At 44.7% G+C, this 17183-nt stretch overlaps 2 protein-coding genes across 3 annotated transcripts in view; one reads left to right on the top strand and one right to left on the bottom strand.

Annotated features, from left to right (window-relative positions):
* The window catches only part of SHISAL1 (shisa like 1), a 113620-nt gene that overhangs the window by 35067 nt on the left and 61370 nt on the right, over positions 1–17183 (top strand). The window lies entirely within an intron of this gene.
* On the bottom strand, positions 834–3491 carry LOC138172996 (nonsense-mediated mRNA decay factor SMG5-like). Its single transcript, XM_069102836.1, has one exon. The coding sequence runs from the start codon at positions 3489–3491 to the stop codon at positions 834–836; it is 2658 nt and encodes an 885-aa protein (XP_068958937.1).

Below are 17183 nucleotides of genomic sequence, written 5' to 3'. Positions count from 1 at the left end.
TATTATATATTTATTATTTAATTTATTATATATTTATTTATAAAATAAATTTTAATTAATTAATTAAAATTTAATTTATTTTAATTTAATTATATATAAATATATTATAATTATATTTATATTATGAATATAAAAATATATATATAAAATATATATGTCTATATATGATGGTATATGGGCATATGAATACATATGTGAATGTGTGTATATATGTTTACAGGTATACATAGATAGAGGGCACAGGACCAATTTAATAGGAAGGGATGATACTTAAAAGGTGAAATTAAGAGGTGAGATGAATATAATGAGAGGAGATGGGGAGAGACAGAATATACTATCTCATATAGAAAAGGCAAGGGGAAATGGTTACAATGGAGGGGAAGAATAGGAAGGCAAAAGGGAATGGGTCAACCTTATTCCCATTGAATTTGGCTTGGGGAGGGAATGAAATACAGACTAAATAGTATCTCACCCTCCAGGAGAGTAGGGGGGGGAAGGGGATGAGAGGGGGGATGATGGAAGGGAGGGCAGGCTTCGGGGGAGGGAAATTGGAAGTACCCACTTTGGAAAGGGATCAAAGCAGAGAATGGAACAAGTGGGAGGTGGGATAGGAGGGAGGGAAATATAGTCAGTCTTTTACAATATATCTACTAAATTGATTCTGCGTCCTCTTACATCCATGCCAGCCTGCTTGCTACCCAAGTGCCTTCTGGGATAACACAGCGTTTATTTATTTGTCTTGGGTTTGGGAGGGGGTTGTGCTTCTTTTTACAACAAGAAGAGTTTCAGCTGAATGAAATCTTGACACCTAAGGGGGAAAAGGGCCCTCTAGTTCAGCTAAGTGATTTCCACTGAGTATAGAACATCAGGACATGGTGAATGCTGACCCCTGCACTGTGAGCAGTCCACAAAGCCAATTTCAGGGGAAATGAGAAAGCCCTGGGATCGACCAAGCTAAGGGCAGTGAGGATCGTCACCAGGCCTTTGGCATCTTCAGGTTCAGTCCCAGCAGCATGCATCACATCTTCATAAGCAAAGAGAATCCCATAGAGGTTCCAGAGCGGCACATCTTCTCCTCTTGTCACTGGTCTCATAAACTTGTGGCCCACTTCCACCTGGCACCGAAACCGCCTGTTCTTTCTCTTCAGTTCATCTTCTATGAACCTCAGAGCATGGCGGGCAAGGGCGTCCCCCTTCTTTCTGTCCAGCTCATCAATCACAATCCTGGGGATGATGATGAAGAACCTCCCACTCTGGGCCATCTCCCTTATGACAGAAAGGTATTGGCAGAGGGCTAGACTGTCTATGATAAGGTAGGGGGAAAGTGCTGTCTGAGCCTGCAGCAGCCAAAGGTTTTTCTCCAGTAATTCAAGTTCCTTTTGCAGCTGCTGCTGAACCCTGTTTTCCTTGGCACAGCTCTGGGCTACTTCCTTCCAAGTCTGCTGGGAAGGAGTCTTGTCCTCCTGGAGGGTCTTTTTGAAGAGACCCAGTCTAGAATCAAACTGGATTCGACTTTGAGGCAGTTGAGCAGCAAAATGACCGAACGTGCGCAGGACACAGGCTCGGAGGGCAGTCTCTTCTCTGGAGAAAGGAGGAGCCATGGCCAGGTCAAAGTCTAAGCTCCTGTGGGCAACCCTGAGGGGAAGGAGGGAGTGCAGAATGACATCCTCTGGGAGAGGCCTGGAGATGGGAGGGGCTGGCTGCTCAAAGTGTGCTAGCAGTTCCTGCAGCCAAGGTGCCAAGCCCAGGGTGGGATTGCCAAGTTCCTCTGCCCTGGGCATCTGGTTCAGCACCAGCAGCAGGTCACTCCACAGGCCTGGGCAAGTGTGCATGCTAAGGACGGTGAGGGCCGGGTCAGTGCCAAGCCATTGTAGGATGACCTTGACAGTGGGGAGCAGTCCTTCCCCAGATACAACCTCCAGCCTCTCTTGCAGGCTTTGGGGCTTGGGCTGGGTCCCGCTGCAGCACACCTCCTTCTCCCCGCTGGATCTCTCATCTCTCTTGGCTTCTGAGAGTAGGTCACTCAAGCTGCCATCTGAGTCAGGGAGGGAACAGAAAGAAATGTCCCCCCAGTCATCACCATCATCGAAGGCATCGTAGGAGTCACGGGTCACATCCAAGTCAGAGACTTCCTTTGGGGAGCCCTCCTCACGTGAGTCTTGGGAGTGATGAGGCAGAGAAGAGAAAGGGGACTTCTGGCCACTCCCTGAAGACCTGCTGTGGCCAGAGTCAGGGCTGGGAGCGGGAAGCCCTGGTTCTGGCCACCTGTCTTCTGGCCAGGGCTTGTCAGTCTTCAGCTCCTCGGGCACACCCCTTCCTGGAACCAGCTTGCTCCGAAGTCCTGCCTGGATGTGCCCACTCACAAGGCGAATGATATAGGAGAAGAAAGCCAGGGTGAAGGTGGTGGCTGTCTGGCAGAGTTCCACATTGGCGGTCTTTAAGCTGTGCACAGTCAAGAGGCAGAGGACGACCATTTGGAAGAGGAGCTGATTTGGCAAGAGGGAGTCAGATTTCTGCTCCCCTCCCCAGCCTCTGGCCCCCTTCTGGCTGTCCTTGGCTGGCGGGTAGAACAGACAGAGCTGAAAATCCTCCAGTACAACCTGGCACAGTCTCTCCAGCCTTAGGTCTCTCCGGCCATTTGGCTTCAGGAGGCTCTGAAGGTACAGGAAGCCCAGCAGCAACCTCTTCACGTCTTCACCTTGCTTCTTCTCTGTGGGTGACTCGCCTATCAGACTGCCCCACAGGCTTCTGTATATTTTCTCGGTTTTGAGATAGATTCGCTCAAGACCCAAGGACGCTCCAACGTGGGGTACTTGCGAGTAGATGCAGCACTGATAAAAATACGCAGCCTCGACATAAGAATACTTCGCACCAGCCAGGGTGGCCAGGTGTACGAAGGGCTGCCCCATCTCAGGAATCAGGGCCAGTGCTTTGTAGTAGTAATTTTCGGCTTTCTTGTCCGCGTAGGAATCCGTGAACTCCGCCAGATCGTGGTACAAGTCTCCAATGCGCAGCAGGCAGCAGTGACAGAACTTGAGAGCCCAGTCCTTTTCTTCCACGGAGGGAGACTCTGCCTTCCTAGAGGCACTCACGCGGGAGCTTGGAGTCCAGTCTAGGTAGTTTTCTAACTTCAGCTGGAAATACGCTTGTACCGAAAAGAAAATGCGATGATAGACGCGGATTCCCCTTTTCAAGTGGCCCCGGTAAGCCACTTCTGGGCCACAGAAAGTCGCCAGGGCTCCCTTGGTCTTCCTCAGCTTTCGGATATCGGAATAGACTTTTCTCCACAGCAGGTCTTCTGCCTCCACACCGTGATCTTTAGGACTCAGGAGGATCAGCTGAATGGCACCTTCTTCAATTTGGGTCCTCAGGGCCAAGGTCTCAGGCTGGAAAGCTTCTTGAGGGGCTAGCTCTCTTGCAAGGATGGCATCAAGCTGCCGAGCTGATGCCACAATCTTCATCAAAAGCTGCTTGATTTGGTTTGGTCCCATGGTTCCAAACCACTCTTCCTGGACTCCTGTTTGATAACGTGTGCTGTGAAGTCCAAGTCCACTCTTTCCAGAAAATTGCAGGTCTCTGGTAATGTCCTCCACAGAAGGGAGATGGGAGAGAGAGCACAAGTCTCCAGGTCTGTTTGGTAACTGCTTCTGTGAAGCAATGAATCTCTGGCAGCAGGGGGAACTGATTTATATACAGCTCCGGACACAAAGTAGCTGATTGACAGTAGGCGATTAACAAATAGGAGCAGCCCTCTAGGGGGAGTTAACACCTCCAGGTGGGGGAGTTAACACCTCTAGGTGGGGGAGTTAACACCTCTAGGTGGGGGAGTTTAATCTCTAGGTGGAAGTGTTAACTCCTTCCAGCATCCTGGAGAGCCACCTGGAACTATGCTCCCAAGGCTGGAAAACTGTGTATGTCCTTCCACCCAGCCAATACCACTGCTAAATCTCTATCGCAAAGACATAAGGGGAATGGCTGAACCAGTGGTGGTCAATGATTGGGGTGGAATACCATTGTGCTATAAGAAAATGACAAACTGGATGATTTCCAAAAAATCTGAAAAGACTTGTATGAATTGACGTAAAGTGAAGTGAGCAGAACCAGGTCAACGTAGCGAATAACAGCAAAGTTATACAATGATCACCTGTGAATGAATTCTCCGAAATACAATGATTCAAGATCGATAATTACAAACAATAATAATGTACCCAGAATGACTGAGTGTAATCCTTCAAGTGAAAAATGGGTTTCTTATTAAATAGAAGGCTTTTAAGCATTCCTGATGAAAAGATCAGAGCTGAAGAAAAAAATTCACTTTCAAATTCATCACAATTTATTCCCCAATTGATGGTCATCTCCTCCATTTGCAATTCTTTAGCTGCACAAAGGAGTTGCTATAAATGTTTTTATGGAAACAGATTCTTTTCCTTTTTTTTGTTTCTTATCTCTAACAACACCACGGCATTCCTTCACCTAACTGTGATACTGGTTCTTTTTATGAATATGTGGCTTTGTTAAGCCTTGACTTCCTGGGAACAGAGACTGTGAAGGATTTAAGGTGGACTGGACACTGTGAGCTTCAGCATGGAACAGGAACAGCATGGAGAACTGGACCAGCCTCTAGTCAAGCTGCAAGAAGACTTTACTTGGATACTGTGTACTGACTGAGAAACTGTAATTTGCTGGTGACCTAGGGGTGGAGGGCTTGTGTCTTTTCTGATGATTGAATAGCGATTGATGACTGAATAATTGGCTGATTTGTAACTTGGCGTACCACATGAGTGGAGAACTTTGACTATTGTATTTTGTGGCCCTTAAGGAGGCAAACCTCTTTAAGGATTATTGAATGACTGAGTAAGGAGGCAAGCCTCCTTAAAGATGATTGAGAGTAATTAAATGATTGTCCTTTGTTCCAAACTTTGTGACCACCATGATAAGCTGTGGTATGGTGAATGCTGTACCTTGATGTTCTGTGAAGGTTTTGCTGTAGGAAGGTCAGAAGCCTTTTATTTATTTCCTCATTTGAAACCTCAGAGTGAGTCAGGCATAGTTATTATACCCATTAAACAGATGAGGAAACTGGGGCCCATAGAGAATGAGGGACTTGCCCATTGCCTCATAGTCTCAAATCCAGGACTTGAACTCAAGTTCTGACTCCAAGCCAAGCACACCATGCTGTGTGTGTGCCTGCCCCAAATGGGGTCAGGAAGAATGGGACACAATGAAGTGGCTGAAGAACCACAACTTCTGTACTTGTGTGGGGTGCTAGAAAGAGCATAGAGTCCCGAGTTCAAGCCCTAGCCAGCAACCAGTCAGTGAAGGAGCACTTCTTAAGCACCTACTTACTTATTGAGTGTCTCCTTAAAGGACTTTCCCAGGCAGAGAAGAGGAACATGTATTTGGCCAGCATGGGAGAACAGCCAGCACCTAGCATGGCCGTTGCTGTTTGACCATGGGCAAGGCTACTCTTGACTCTGGGCTTCCATTGCTTTCTATGCATAGGAAGGGGGTTGGACTTGACCTCTGTGCTCCTTTCTAGCTCTCAATCTTATGATCCTATTGTGCCCCCTCATGCTCAGTTTTGGGTAAAGTATCTACAGTCAACCCCCCCCCTCCCATAGGCAAATAGGTAAGAAAATTAGTTTCTTCCCCATTCTGTTGCACTGGCTCCCAGTCAATCATTACTCACCATCACCATATGGCTGAGGAAGATATAGGGTCCCCCATGATGGGCATATTCCATAATCAGCTATGAGTCCCAGGATTGAAGTTCTGACAACATCTGAGCCAAGGGGTTCTGGGTATGCCATCATCTCCTGTTCCCATGGCACTTATGGCATCAATTTTTCTAGCACTTTCCTTACAATCCACTGGTGAGGTAGGGTATATGAGTGTTGCCTTTGAAGAGGTATCAAGAAGAGAGGGCTCAATGCAGCCTGCTAATGGATTATCTCCATCCCCACACCCCTGCTCCCCTTATTACCCTCATGGCCATGCCCAGCCCAGGCAGTACGATCTCCCAATACTGGTACTAAGTGACACAAGCATGATTGAAATTGGCCCCAGGACAACAAGAGAGAGATGCTGAATTTTCCCTTCTTGACAGGGGCGTTGTTATTTTAGAATCAGCAGTTTCATCTTACCTTCAGTTCTGCCTTCATTGACTCCAGGTCTTACTGTGGAATATGCCTTGTATTTAGAAGCTCAGTTATCCCACAGATATATTTCTCTATGTGGAAACTACCTTCTCCTTTCCTAAGACTGTAGCAAGGTGTAGGATAAACTTTCCACCAACTTGTATTCTTGACTGGAAAAAAAAAGGAGCTCTCTGGCCACACTTGTCCCTGGATGTTTGTGACAACATGTGTCAAGTATCATGGAGAGAGCACATAGGAAACAGAGGTTAGATGGAGTGTTAGTCAGAGTTTGGAGCCAGCTTTTGTGAGATAAAGCAAGGAGTGCTTTGTTGGGATCACAGTGTGTTCAGACTGAAGATGTATGAGTAACTGACACAAAGTGTGTGTATGTGGGGTGAGGTGGGTGGATCAGATGTAGATCCTCCAGAATTTGAGAGTGAATTCCAGGAGACATGGATCCTTGAAGGCTTGGGGTTAACCTCCCTTTGAAGAGTGTGAAATAATTGAGAATTAAGGCAATATATGGAAGCAGGTACCTCCCATTTTAACTGATGAGACTGGGGCACAGTGGGTACCATGCCATCCATACAGAATGATTCTAGTATGGCAGGAGTTTTGTTGACCAAGCTCTGGCAGATGTGTAATAACTGATTAGCCCTGTTTTGTCCCCCAGTTGGAGGGGTATGGTGCAGTGATAAGAATATTACAGTTTGGAATCAGAGGATTTGGGTTCAAATCCACACTCTGCTCATTCATTACCTACATGCTCTTGGTTCAAGTCACTTAGAGTATTTTTGGTCTTTCATCTGTTAAATAAAGGGGTTGAACCAGACTCAATGACTCCCATGGATCTTTCCATCTCTCTACCTTTGATACTTGAATGACTCACTATAGAAGAGAAACCCCTGAGAAAGGATGGCAGGATGAACAGCACCTCCCCACATTCATGAAGACTGAGCCACATTCCTTCACCTTGCACACAGTAGTAACACCAATCACTCTAACTCACACCATGTGTCACTCCAAGTCTGACACACACTCCATTCTCTGCCCACTTTATACTCCATTCTTGACACAGTGTCACAAACAGTCAGGGGACGGCTTCCAACTTCATCTACTCCACCAACTGCTAACATCAGCAAAACACCCTGACATTCTGTTTTATAACATATGGGGGAATTGGTACCACAGGCAATGACAAACCCTCTTCACCTTGGTACAAAGGTGTCATGTCTTCAAAGTCCAGCATGAAGTATTGTTATTTCCATTTACAGATGAGGAAACTGAGGCTAGGGAAGGTAAGTAACATAACCAAGGTCATCCAACAATACATCATATGATGTCAGAGCTGGAGGGCAACTTTAGAAATTGTTTACCCTGACCCTGTCATTCTGCAGAGGAGGAGGGAGAAGCTGAGTGTAAGAAAGGAGTCAGTTCCAGGCAGACCTCTGACTCCAATTCAAGTTTAGCTATTTTGAGGAGGGCAATGGAATTTTCATATACACAGAAATGAAAACCCGAGCTAAACCAGCACCCAAGAGGAGCTGCCTGCCGTAATTGTGTTTGGCATGTGAATGCCTGGTACTTTCAGATAATACACTTGGAAATGGAGTTTACAAAACCCACAGAGTGCCAAGGATGTCAGTAACCTTAGCAAAGGCGAAAGGGGCCCGGCAAGCAGCACGTGGTGTTCCCAGGAAGTCAGCATTAACAAGAGTTATTCTACTAAATGGAAACAGATTTGTTGTCATTTTCTTTCTGGGCCTAATTCATCTTGCTGGTTTCTTTCTTCCTTTTCTGCCTCCTAATTTTTCTTGGGTGCAGTCAGATTAGATGTTTAAAAATACTTCTAAAATCAAGCAAGGTGCAACTCTTGGCTGACCCATGAAATTTGTGTGCAGATCTGAGGGGTCTGGTTTCCAAATTCTAATATAGTATTCTGGATTCTGTGTCTCCCAAGGATTAGGATGGTTGAGTCCCTTTTACCCTAGACTGCTCTAAGCCGTGTGTGGCTCATTGACCTAATGCCCTGGTTCATTGGGAGATTTTAAAATATTCTCAGAATGATTGTTACTAGTGTTCACAATTGAAGGAAATATTAAATTTCCATTAGAGGTTAGTATAAATAAGGATGTCTTTTTTCCCTTCCAAGTTCACAGATGCCCTTAATCTGTTCATAGACCCCTGGTGTAGGGGAAGTGGGGGTGGGAGGGGGAAAATGGGGAGGGGTCCATGGATACCAGGTTGAGAATCCCTGATCAACTGTAGGTTTCCAATTCTGGAAATAAATACAACCAAGTCAATTGTAGCCAGTGTGGCAGAAGGGAAGTGATTTGAAATGGGAGTCAGAAAGCCTGGGTCCAAGTTATGGCTCTGCCCTGACCATCTGAGTGTTCTCTCTAGGCTAGACATCAGTTTGTCCATATGTAAATGAGAGGTCTGGGCAGTCACCAGCACCTTGTGTTGTTTCTTGTTGGAATGGCTGGATGACATCTAGGGCCTCTTCCAGATCTACTTTTTGGGGTTCCGATACTCTATAAATGAAGCAGTCCTGGAGGATTGAGAAGGTTTTTCAGTCACTCATTTGTTGACGCTTGGATTTATTCATGTACTCACTCATATGTTCAATTATTCTGAAGTTCAGTCATTTCCTTGTTTGCTTATTCATTAACTTATTCATTTATTCATAATTCACTCAATCACTTGTTCTTTCATCCACTCATTCATTTTTTCACTTATTCATTTGTTGTCATTCCTTTGTTCACTCATTCATTCATTCCTTCATCCACTCACTCATCCACACACTCATTTATCTTTCCACTCTCACTCAATCATTTCTTCATTCTTCATTTGTTCATTCCACTAAAGCATAAAGCAGGAAGACGGGCCGATTAAAAATGTTCATCATTGCCATGGAAGATATCAAATGCATGTTACCAATGAATGAAGGATTTCTTGTAAAGCTAGAGGCCCTCCTGATGTTCCCCTTTGCAGATGATGATGAAATGAATGCAGAATTTTGTCAATCAGTTGGAATACCCCAGGATCTCCTCAATGAAATTCATAGCCACCCAAATGAGATGAGCTTGACAAAGACCAAGTGAATGGTATCCAGTTGTATGGATGGTCAGGGTCATACAGTACAACATACATCTTGGAGAGAAGCTGTCTATGGGTGCTCAGTTGCACTCATATTGGTCTCCTGCCTCTTTGGCCAAGGCTCATTCCACTTCGTTCCAATATTTCTTAGAAATGGACTTTGGAAACTCTAACGGGTCACCCAGATGGAAGGGCTGGGTTTTCCTAATGGTCATTGACCTAGTCTCAGATCCAAATGTAACAGTGGTCACAATTGTTAAGTCTCTGCTGGTCTCTGCTCCCATCTGGTTTTTATTATTTTAAGGAGTCATTTAGATAATCAGTAATGGTTTCTACAAGCTTGATTGTCCCTGACTTGAGAAAACAGACAAGGACCTCAGAGGGTGCTGGGCAGCCCCCATTTAGATGCCCAAAAGATCTGCTATCCAAACCTTAGACGGAGGTAGGAAGGGCCACAGCCCATAAACAGAGCCTGGACCATCCCAGATCTAGGGTGAAGGGCCACAGGCCTTCAGCCTTTCCCTAATACAAGTTTTTTTCTGTGGCATAGATGGCTGCCCTGAGTCCTAAATAAATGATTTGTAGGTAGGCATAGTCCATGCAGCCACTCCAGTTTCAATAGATGAAAAGGCTTTTAGAAGCTTTCTTTTCTTGGGGGGCTTACTAACTGAGAGAGTCTAACGTGGTCATGATAGTTACTGTTGTCACATTCTCTAAAGTTTGAAGGCTCACCAAAATTCTGTGAGAGACCCCATGCAAGCATGATTAACAAACTCTTTTCACCTTGGCACAAAGCTGTCATCTCTTCAAAGTCTAACAGCAAGTATTGTTATTTCCATTTACAGATGAGGAAACTGAGGCTAGGGAAGGTAAGTAACATAGCCAAGGTCATCCAGTAAGATATTATATGATGTCAGAGCTGGAGGGCAACTTTAGAAATTGTTTAGTCTGACCCTATCATTCTACAGAGGAAGAGGAAATCGAGTCAAAGAGAGGAGTAGAGACTTGTCAGTTACTGGCAGACCTGTGACTCATCCCATCTTATAGATCGGGAAACTGACCTCGAGGAGAAGAAATGATGTGTCTGAGGTCACAGAGCTAAGGATGCTTGGAATAGCGACTTGAATCCAGGGCTTTGGGCTCCAAGACCAGGTCTCTTTCCGATGGACCATATTGTTTTGCAAAAGGCAGCTTTTTCTGGGAAAAGCAAAATCAAGAAGGTTTTCATAGAGGCAGCACATGCAGGGTGGGGGGGGGGGAATCAGAAGGCTTAGGTTTGAGTTGCTTCAGTTATTAAACTCTACAAACATTTATGACACACAGATTCTGTGCAGGGAGCTGGATTCAGCTGGGAGATCATGGAGGTCAGAGACTATTTCATTTTTTCCTTTTCCTTTTGATCAGCTATGTGGCACAATGAACAGAGTGCTGGGTCTGAAGCCAGGAAGGTCTGAATTCAAATCCAGCCTCAGACACTAACTAGTTGTATCATCTTAAACAAGTCACTTAGCCTCTGGTGAGACTAGGGTTGTTGTGAGGATCAAATGTGATAACACTGGGAAAGTGCTCAGCACAACACCTATCACATAGCAGGTACTAGATAAAGGGTAATTGTAGTTGTATCACCAACACTCAGCACAGTACCTGAAACATAGTAAGCACTATAAACTATTCATTGTTGTTGTTGGTAGTACTAGTAGCAGGAGAAGGAGAAAGAAGAGGGGGTAGTAGTAGTAGTAGTAGTAGTAGTAGTAGAAATATGCCCAGCACCCAACACAGTGCATGGCACATAGTAGACACTATGCAAATATTAGTTGTTAGTGGTAGTAGTAATAGCAATATCCTAATACCCAACACATAGCAGGTGCTATATAAATGTTCAATATTGTTGTTGTTATTGCTATTTGTAAATCCAGCATCCAGCAAGCACCTAGCATATTTTGGCTGTTGTTTCAGTCATGTCCAATTCTTCACCGCCCCATTTAGGGCTTTCTTGGCAAACATCTAGAGTGGTTTGCCATCTCCTTCTCCAGCTCATTTTACAGATGAGGAACTAAGGCAAGCAAAGTTAGGTAACTTCCCCTAGGGGCTTAATAAATTCTTGTTGACTGGTTGACTATCAGTGATATGATGATAAGAGGGGCTGACATTTCCCCCTCCTTTAAAGTCTTCGGAAACATCACCCAGCCCAATATTTTACTGCATTTTCACAACCTCCCACTGCATAGTTTTTGCAAGTATTGTCTCCATCTTATACCCCCAGTGGTGGGACTTGGGATTATTCTCTAGGCTCTCACTACAATGATGATGAACCCAATTATATGGCTTTAGAAAGGCAGTGACTTATCCAGGTCATACAGCCAATAAGTATCACAGCCAGGATGCATCCTGGGGAAGGTCTTTGACTCACAAACACTCTTATGATGCTAGGCTTTCTTTATAGCAAATGCGGTGCAAGGTGACTGTATGGGTGTGTGTCACCAGGAAGTTATTGTCAGCCTGTACATGGTCTGTTGAGTAGCTGGACAGGTGAGCTAGGATATCCTCATTGTAACTGGAGCCTTGTAAATATGACAGTACTTACTGTTTTTGTTGTTTCTGAAAGAAGCTGAAGCTCCTTTTGTAGTGAGAAGAGTACTGGTACTGAGTCAAAGGACCTGGGTTCAAATCACTCCTCTGACACTTACTGATCACATGATCAGGGGCAAGCCCTATAACTTTCCTGGAGCTCAGGGTCTATAATGGAGATAAATCCTGAGACCTGTGACCCTATCATTCCATAAATTTGTTGTGGGCAGTGTGCAATGAGCAGCTTTTTCCACCCAAGCAGAATTCTGAGACTTCTAGTCTTGAGAGTTGCCTGGGACCACTGAGAGGTCCCTTAGTGAATTATATCAGGTCTCCCAGTCAGAATGGATTTGACCTCAGTCCTATTCTGAGCACTAGAGGAGACAGAGATCAATAAGGTCCTGCCTTTCAAGGCTTCACAGTCTAGTTGGGGGGAATAAGGTCTTGTTGAGTCCTGACCTGTTTTCCATTAGCTGTGCTACATAGCCTATGCTGGTACAGCAGTAGTATTAAATCCATGGTGGTCTAGGATGTGGGGAGTGGTTGCTTTAAACCTTAAAATTGCTTCTGGAGATGGGATTTGGAATTCTTCTCTGGACTCTCACTTCAAAGATGATGAGCCCAATTATTAGTAAGTACAGTGGTGCAGGGTCAGCAAGATGCCTGAAGGTCCAGCCCTCATCTCTGATGTCTCAGATCTGCCCATCTCTATTTGGGGATCTGCATCTTTTTGCCTTCCCCCTTGTACTCGGCGCCCACATTCACTCCCTGTCATCGCACAAAAGGCTCAGTAGGGCTGGTTTATTTTTGCAACTGTGAACTCATTTGGGAAAAGAACCTGAAATTCCACACTTCTTGGGAGAAGCTCAGACTGCCTGGGAATCAAGGGTCTCTGCAAACTGACGTTTAAAGTACTCTTACAGAGAAATGCTGACAATACTTTGGGTCCAAAAAAAGACCCTGGCTTTCAGCACCTTGGCCAGCACTTGCCATCCTCAGCGGCACCTTGGGGCAGGAGCTAGAGATATAGTTTCAGGGCTGAGGACTGGCTGTTAAAGGGTTTCAGATTTTGTTTTTGTTTTGTTTCTTTTTGGGGGGGGTAGCTTTTACTTACACTTTTCTCACATAAATCCTGATTCCTTTTATCTCCCTTTGTGATTGGCACAATTCTCTGTACACTGTAGATATCTCATAAATGTTGAATGAATAATTGACTTTCAGTGACCTCCCTACCTCCAGTCTCTTCCCCCCTCTAATGCATCTTTCATGCCGCCTTCTAGAGCAGTCTTCTTAAGATGTCTCTCCTATTCTGCCTTTCTTCCTTAAACAAGTGTGGTTTGAGAATCTACCCAGGTCATAATGCCAAGCTAGGTGCTGAGGAAGACACAAAGACACAAAGTGAAGACAAATTAGAGTCAGTTACTGTCCTCTAGGAATTTGTAGTTTTACAAGGACACATATACATGTACACACATACACATACATTCACAGAGTACAAAATTAGATTATGTGTCCAAAAAGAAGTACAAAAAAAGCTGTCATTTTAGAGTTTAGAGATATCGCTTCTGACTGGAAAGGCAAGGGGGGGGGGGAGATCAGGGAAGGCTCCCTGGAGGAATAGGCTTTGGATCTAGAACTTGAAGCATAGGAGATATATCAACAGTCAGAAGACTGGAGCGCTAGGCCTAGAGAATGGTAGGAGCAAACACATGTTGATGGGAAATTATTGGCTGTGTACCAAGAACAATGAGTTGTCCTTTTGCCTGGAGAGTCACACATATGGAGAGGATTAGTATGGCCACCTCAAAGCCTTTTCTCACTGTTCCCAATGCCTAGAATGTCCTTCCTCCTTCTTCCTTCAAAGCCTAATTCAAATAACACTTAAATGAGGTGATGAAATGTGAAATCAGCAGCAGCAGAATTGTGTGCACAGAGAACAACTACACATTTGTAGATATTGTGTGTGTGTGATGAAAACAGGTCCTAATGTTGCAAAGATTCCAACAGACTTCAAAACAGAGTAAAAGCATCTTTTGTTTGTGGCCTGTTTAACTCACTTGATCCTATTTTGCTGAGAGTTTGGGCAAGATTTTATTTCTTATTTTGTGTCTTTGATTATTTGTCTTGGATACAATTATTAAATTTATAATAAAGAATATTTTAGGCCTAACTCAAATGCTATCTGAGAGGTTCTCATCAAGATGACTGAATAAAAAGCAGAAAAGGCCAGTTCTTTTCAAACTACTATAGCAAGGATTTTTAAAAGACCACTGGATTGAGAAATGATCAAGAAATCAAAGTAAGTGCATTTTTCCAGACTAGTATCAAACAAAGACACAGTCAGGAATGTGCAGATACTGGGGAAAGGGTCAAGTCAGAAAGCTAAGCCTAGGAGCATACATGGTTCAAGGAAACCTTCTAAGGCAAAGACCAAAGGTGAGACAGGGAAGCCTAGAGCCTGAAGTTGTATGCCAGGTGGCAGGGAGATGGAAGTTTGAACCAAGGGTACCTGGGTGGGGGGTCCATCAAAGGGTACCTGGATCTAGCAGTTGTTTCTCTAACCCTAGGTGAGGGTTCAGAATCCTGGGGAAGGGAATAAACCTTCAGGAAAACAATCAGGAAGTATCTTGGATCAAACTATCCTACATAGATGGCCTTAAGTACAGGATACTCCTCAGATGTTTCTGAAGTCCTTAAAGTGTTCATTACTTAGACTCCAGGTCATACATATCAGTAGCAGAGAAGCCTTCATCATTCTTTCCCAAAGTGTACAGTGGCTGGCCCAATTCAGGAAGAAAGACTGAAGAAATAAGCAAACATAATAAGAAAACAACAGAGAAATGAGTCAATAGAAGATAGTATCAATTATAAAGAAATATGGTGCTAAGAGTTCTTGTTTCACAAGCCCAGAAAAAGAAAATAACTTTATATCATCTAGAAGCAAAGCCTCAAACAAATTCATCAATATGCCAATGCTGTGGAAGAAATAAAGCAAGAGTTTTAAAGTGACTGTCAAAATTAACTTAGAGCTGTAGAGAAAAGAATGGGAAAGGAAATGAGAGATCTAGAAAAAAGAATGAGGAGGAAAATAGGCAGCTTGGTACCAGTGGTGGAAAACCTTGCTCAAGGAGCTCATTCAAAAATCACTTCTTCTAGGAAACCTATCCTAATCCCCTTTCCTGGACCTTCTTTCTCAGCCCTCACATAACACTTGGTTTTTTGGCCTTTCTCCAATGCAGTTATCATATCATACAGGGTAGTAAAGCTAACTATCTGTTCCTTATTCCCCTACAAAGCAGCAAATTCCCCATAGGCAGGGCTTATGCCATATCTACACCTTTTCTCTCCCCCAGCACCTGACATAGGGCTCTGTACACAGCAAATAAATGTTTAATGAATGGATGTATGGATGTTAATTTTCCAAGCTTATGTAAGAGCTCTTATGCTTGAGGGTTCTTCTAAAGTGATACCTGACTCCTCCAGATTTATTCAATGAATAAACTGACCTAGCAAACATTCATTAGGCATCCACTGTGTACAATCCTATTCTGAGCACTGGAGGAGACAGCTCAGTGAGGCTCAGCCTTCCAAGACCTTGCAGTCTAGTTGGGAGGAATAAGGCACGTGTACCAGTCATTCAGATACAAAGCAAAGCAAGCTGAATGAATGAGAACTGTTAGGCAAGGGGTCGAGGATGGAAAGATCGCTTCTGATAATCAAGAGGGATTTCTGGGGGCAGCAGGATGGGGCTGGATAGCCAACATTGTATACAGTTCTTAAAAGTTGGAGGGTGGGAGGCATGCTGGAATGAGGAACACAGTAAATAAAGACAGAAGCAGGAAACGGAATTGCTTCAGGGATGATGAGTAGTCAGTTTTCTGGAGCTTTGAATACACGGATGGCATAGGACGTAGAGATGAAGTGGCAAGGCAGGCTTTATTGGTGGTGGCATTTCAGTTGTGTCTGAAACCCCATCTGAGGTTTTCTTGACAAAGATGCTGGTTTGCTATTTCCTTCTCCAACTCATTTTATAAATGAAGAAACTGAGATAAAGAGGGTTAAGTGACTTGTCCAGGTTCACACAGCTAGGCCAGATTTCAACTTGGGTCTTCCTGACTCCAGGTACAGCATTCTATTCACTATATCACCCAACTACCCCAAGGGAGGTTTGATCCTGGTCATAGGAAGCCTTGAATGCCAGGCTAAGGGGTTCAGATAGTTTCTTGTTGTTTACATTTCTTTAGTGCTTTATAATTTACAAAGTGTTTGCCTTAAAACCTCCTTGTCAGAGAGAAAGTTCCTGTTTTATTTCATTTATTTCACAGGTGAGAAAATGAGGCAAAGAGAGGTTATCTTTGTCCAAGACCACACAGCGAGCAAAGAGCAAAGTCGAGACTTGAACCCAAGGCTCCTGATTTGGTGAAAAGTGTCTGGGATTTGGTGTCAGGAATTCCAGGTTCAAATCCCAGCTCTGACTTTCACTGCCTGTGTGGCCTTGGCTGAATAGTGTGGTGTCATGTGTAGATGCTGGCCTTGCAGTCAGGGAGATCCAAGTTCATCTCCTACCTCAAGCATTTACTATGTGAACCTGTGGACTTTGGGGAGGCTTAGTTTCCTTAGCTGTAAAATGGGGGAGTAGGGCTTTGGCTTCTGAGGTTCTTTCCAGCTCCAAACAGATGGTCTCAGGAGCCCATGAAAAAGAAGGGTCATTAACTGCTCTGGGCTGGGCTCTGGGAGAGAGAATGGTGAACAGGAACTGGTTTATGCCTCCAAGAAGTTCCCAGGGTAGCATGGAGGCCTCTGTCTCTTCACCTGTAAAATGAACAAGTGGGACTAGACAGCCTTGTAGGCTGCTTCTTCTTCAGATCCAGACTCCAAAGATCCCCTCTCTAGTCCATAGGAAGAGTTATGTAGAAGTCAGCCCTTATTATGACCTGTCTGCTGATGGGGTTCTCTGATGTCTCATTGTGACGCCAAGCTAACCCTTGGCCCTCCAGGCAGTGCCCCCAGGGCACGAGCTGGGATGGATCCTACCTAGCTAAATGGGCATCAAGCCCAGGCCAAGTGATAGACTGCATGGCTGTTGTCTGGAGACTGTCCCAGCTCAATTTGCTTGGCCACAACCATGTGTGAATCCATCTACTAAGGTATGAGGAGGTTGGGATCCATGCCAATCAATGGGAGGGACCCACACTAGGGAAATCATGGCCCATGCCATGGTTCGCATTCAGCTCTTCAGTCAAATTTGAACAGTAGTCACTACAGGAGAGGGTGGGGGCACCTGTCCAGCCCTGCTCTGCTGCCACCACTGAGAGTTGTGACTTAACCAGCTCTCCTGAGGCAGAGACGCATTACCACCTCCCCATGTCTCTGATGCTG

The sequence above is a fragment of the Petaurus breviceps genome, unplaced genomic scaffold, assembly GCF_028583685.1.
Source record: "Petaurus breviceps papuanus isolate PSGF00001 unplaced genomic scaffold, PetGlider_PUasm1.0 558, whole genome shotgun sequence".
NCBI lineage: Eukaryota > Metazoa > Chordata > Mammalia > Diprotodontia > Petauridae > Petaurus > Petaurus breviceps.
Note: the sequence above shows the minus strand (reverse complement) of the source record. Positions and strands in the feature narration are given on the sequence as shown.

Excerpts from the sequence above, each read along its gene's own strand:
- LOC138172996 (XM_069102836.1), bottom strand. The coding sequence starts at position 3,491 with ATGGGACCAAACCAAATCAAGCAGCTTTTGATGAAGATTGTGGCATCA.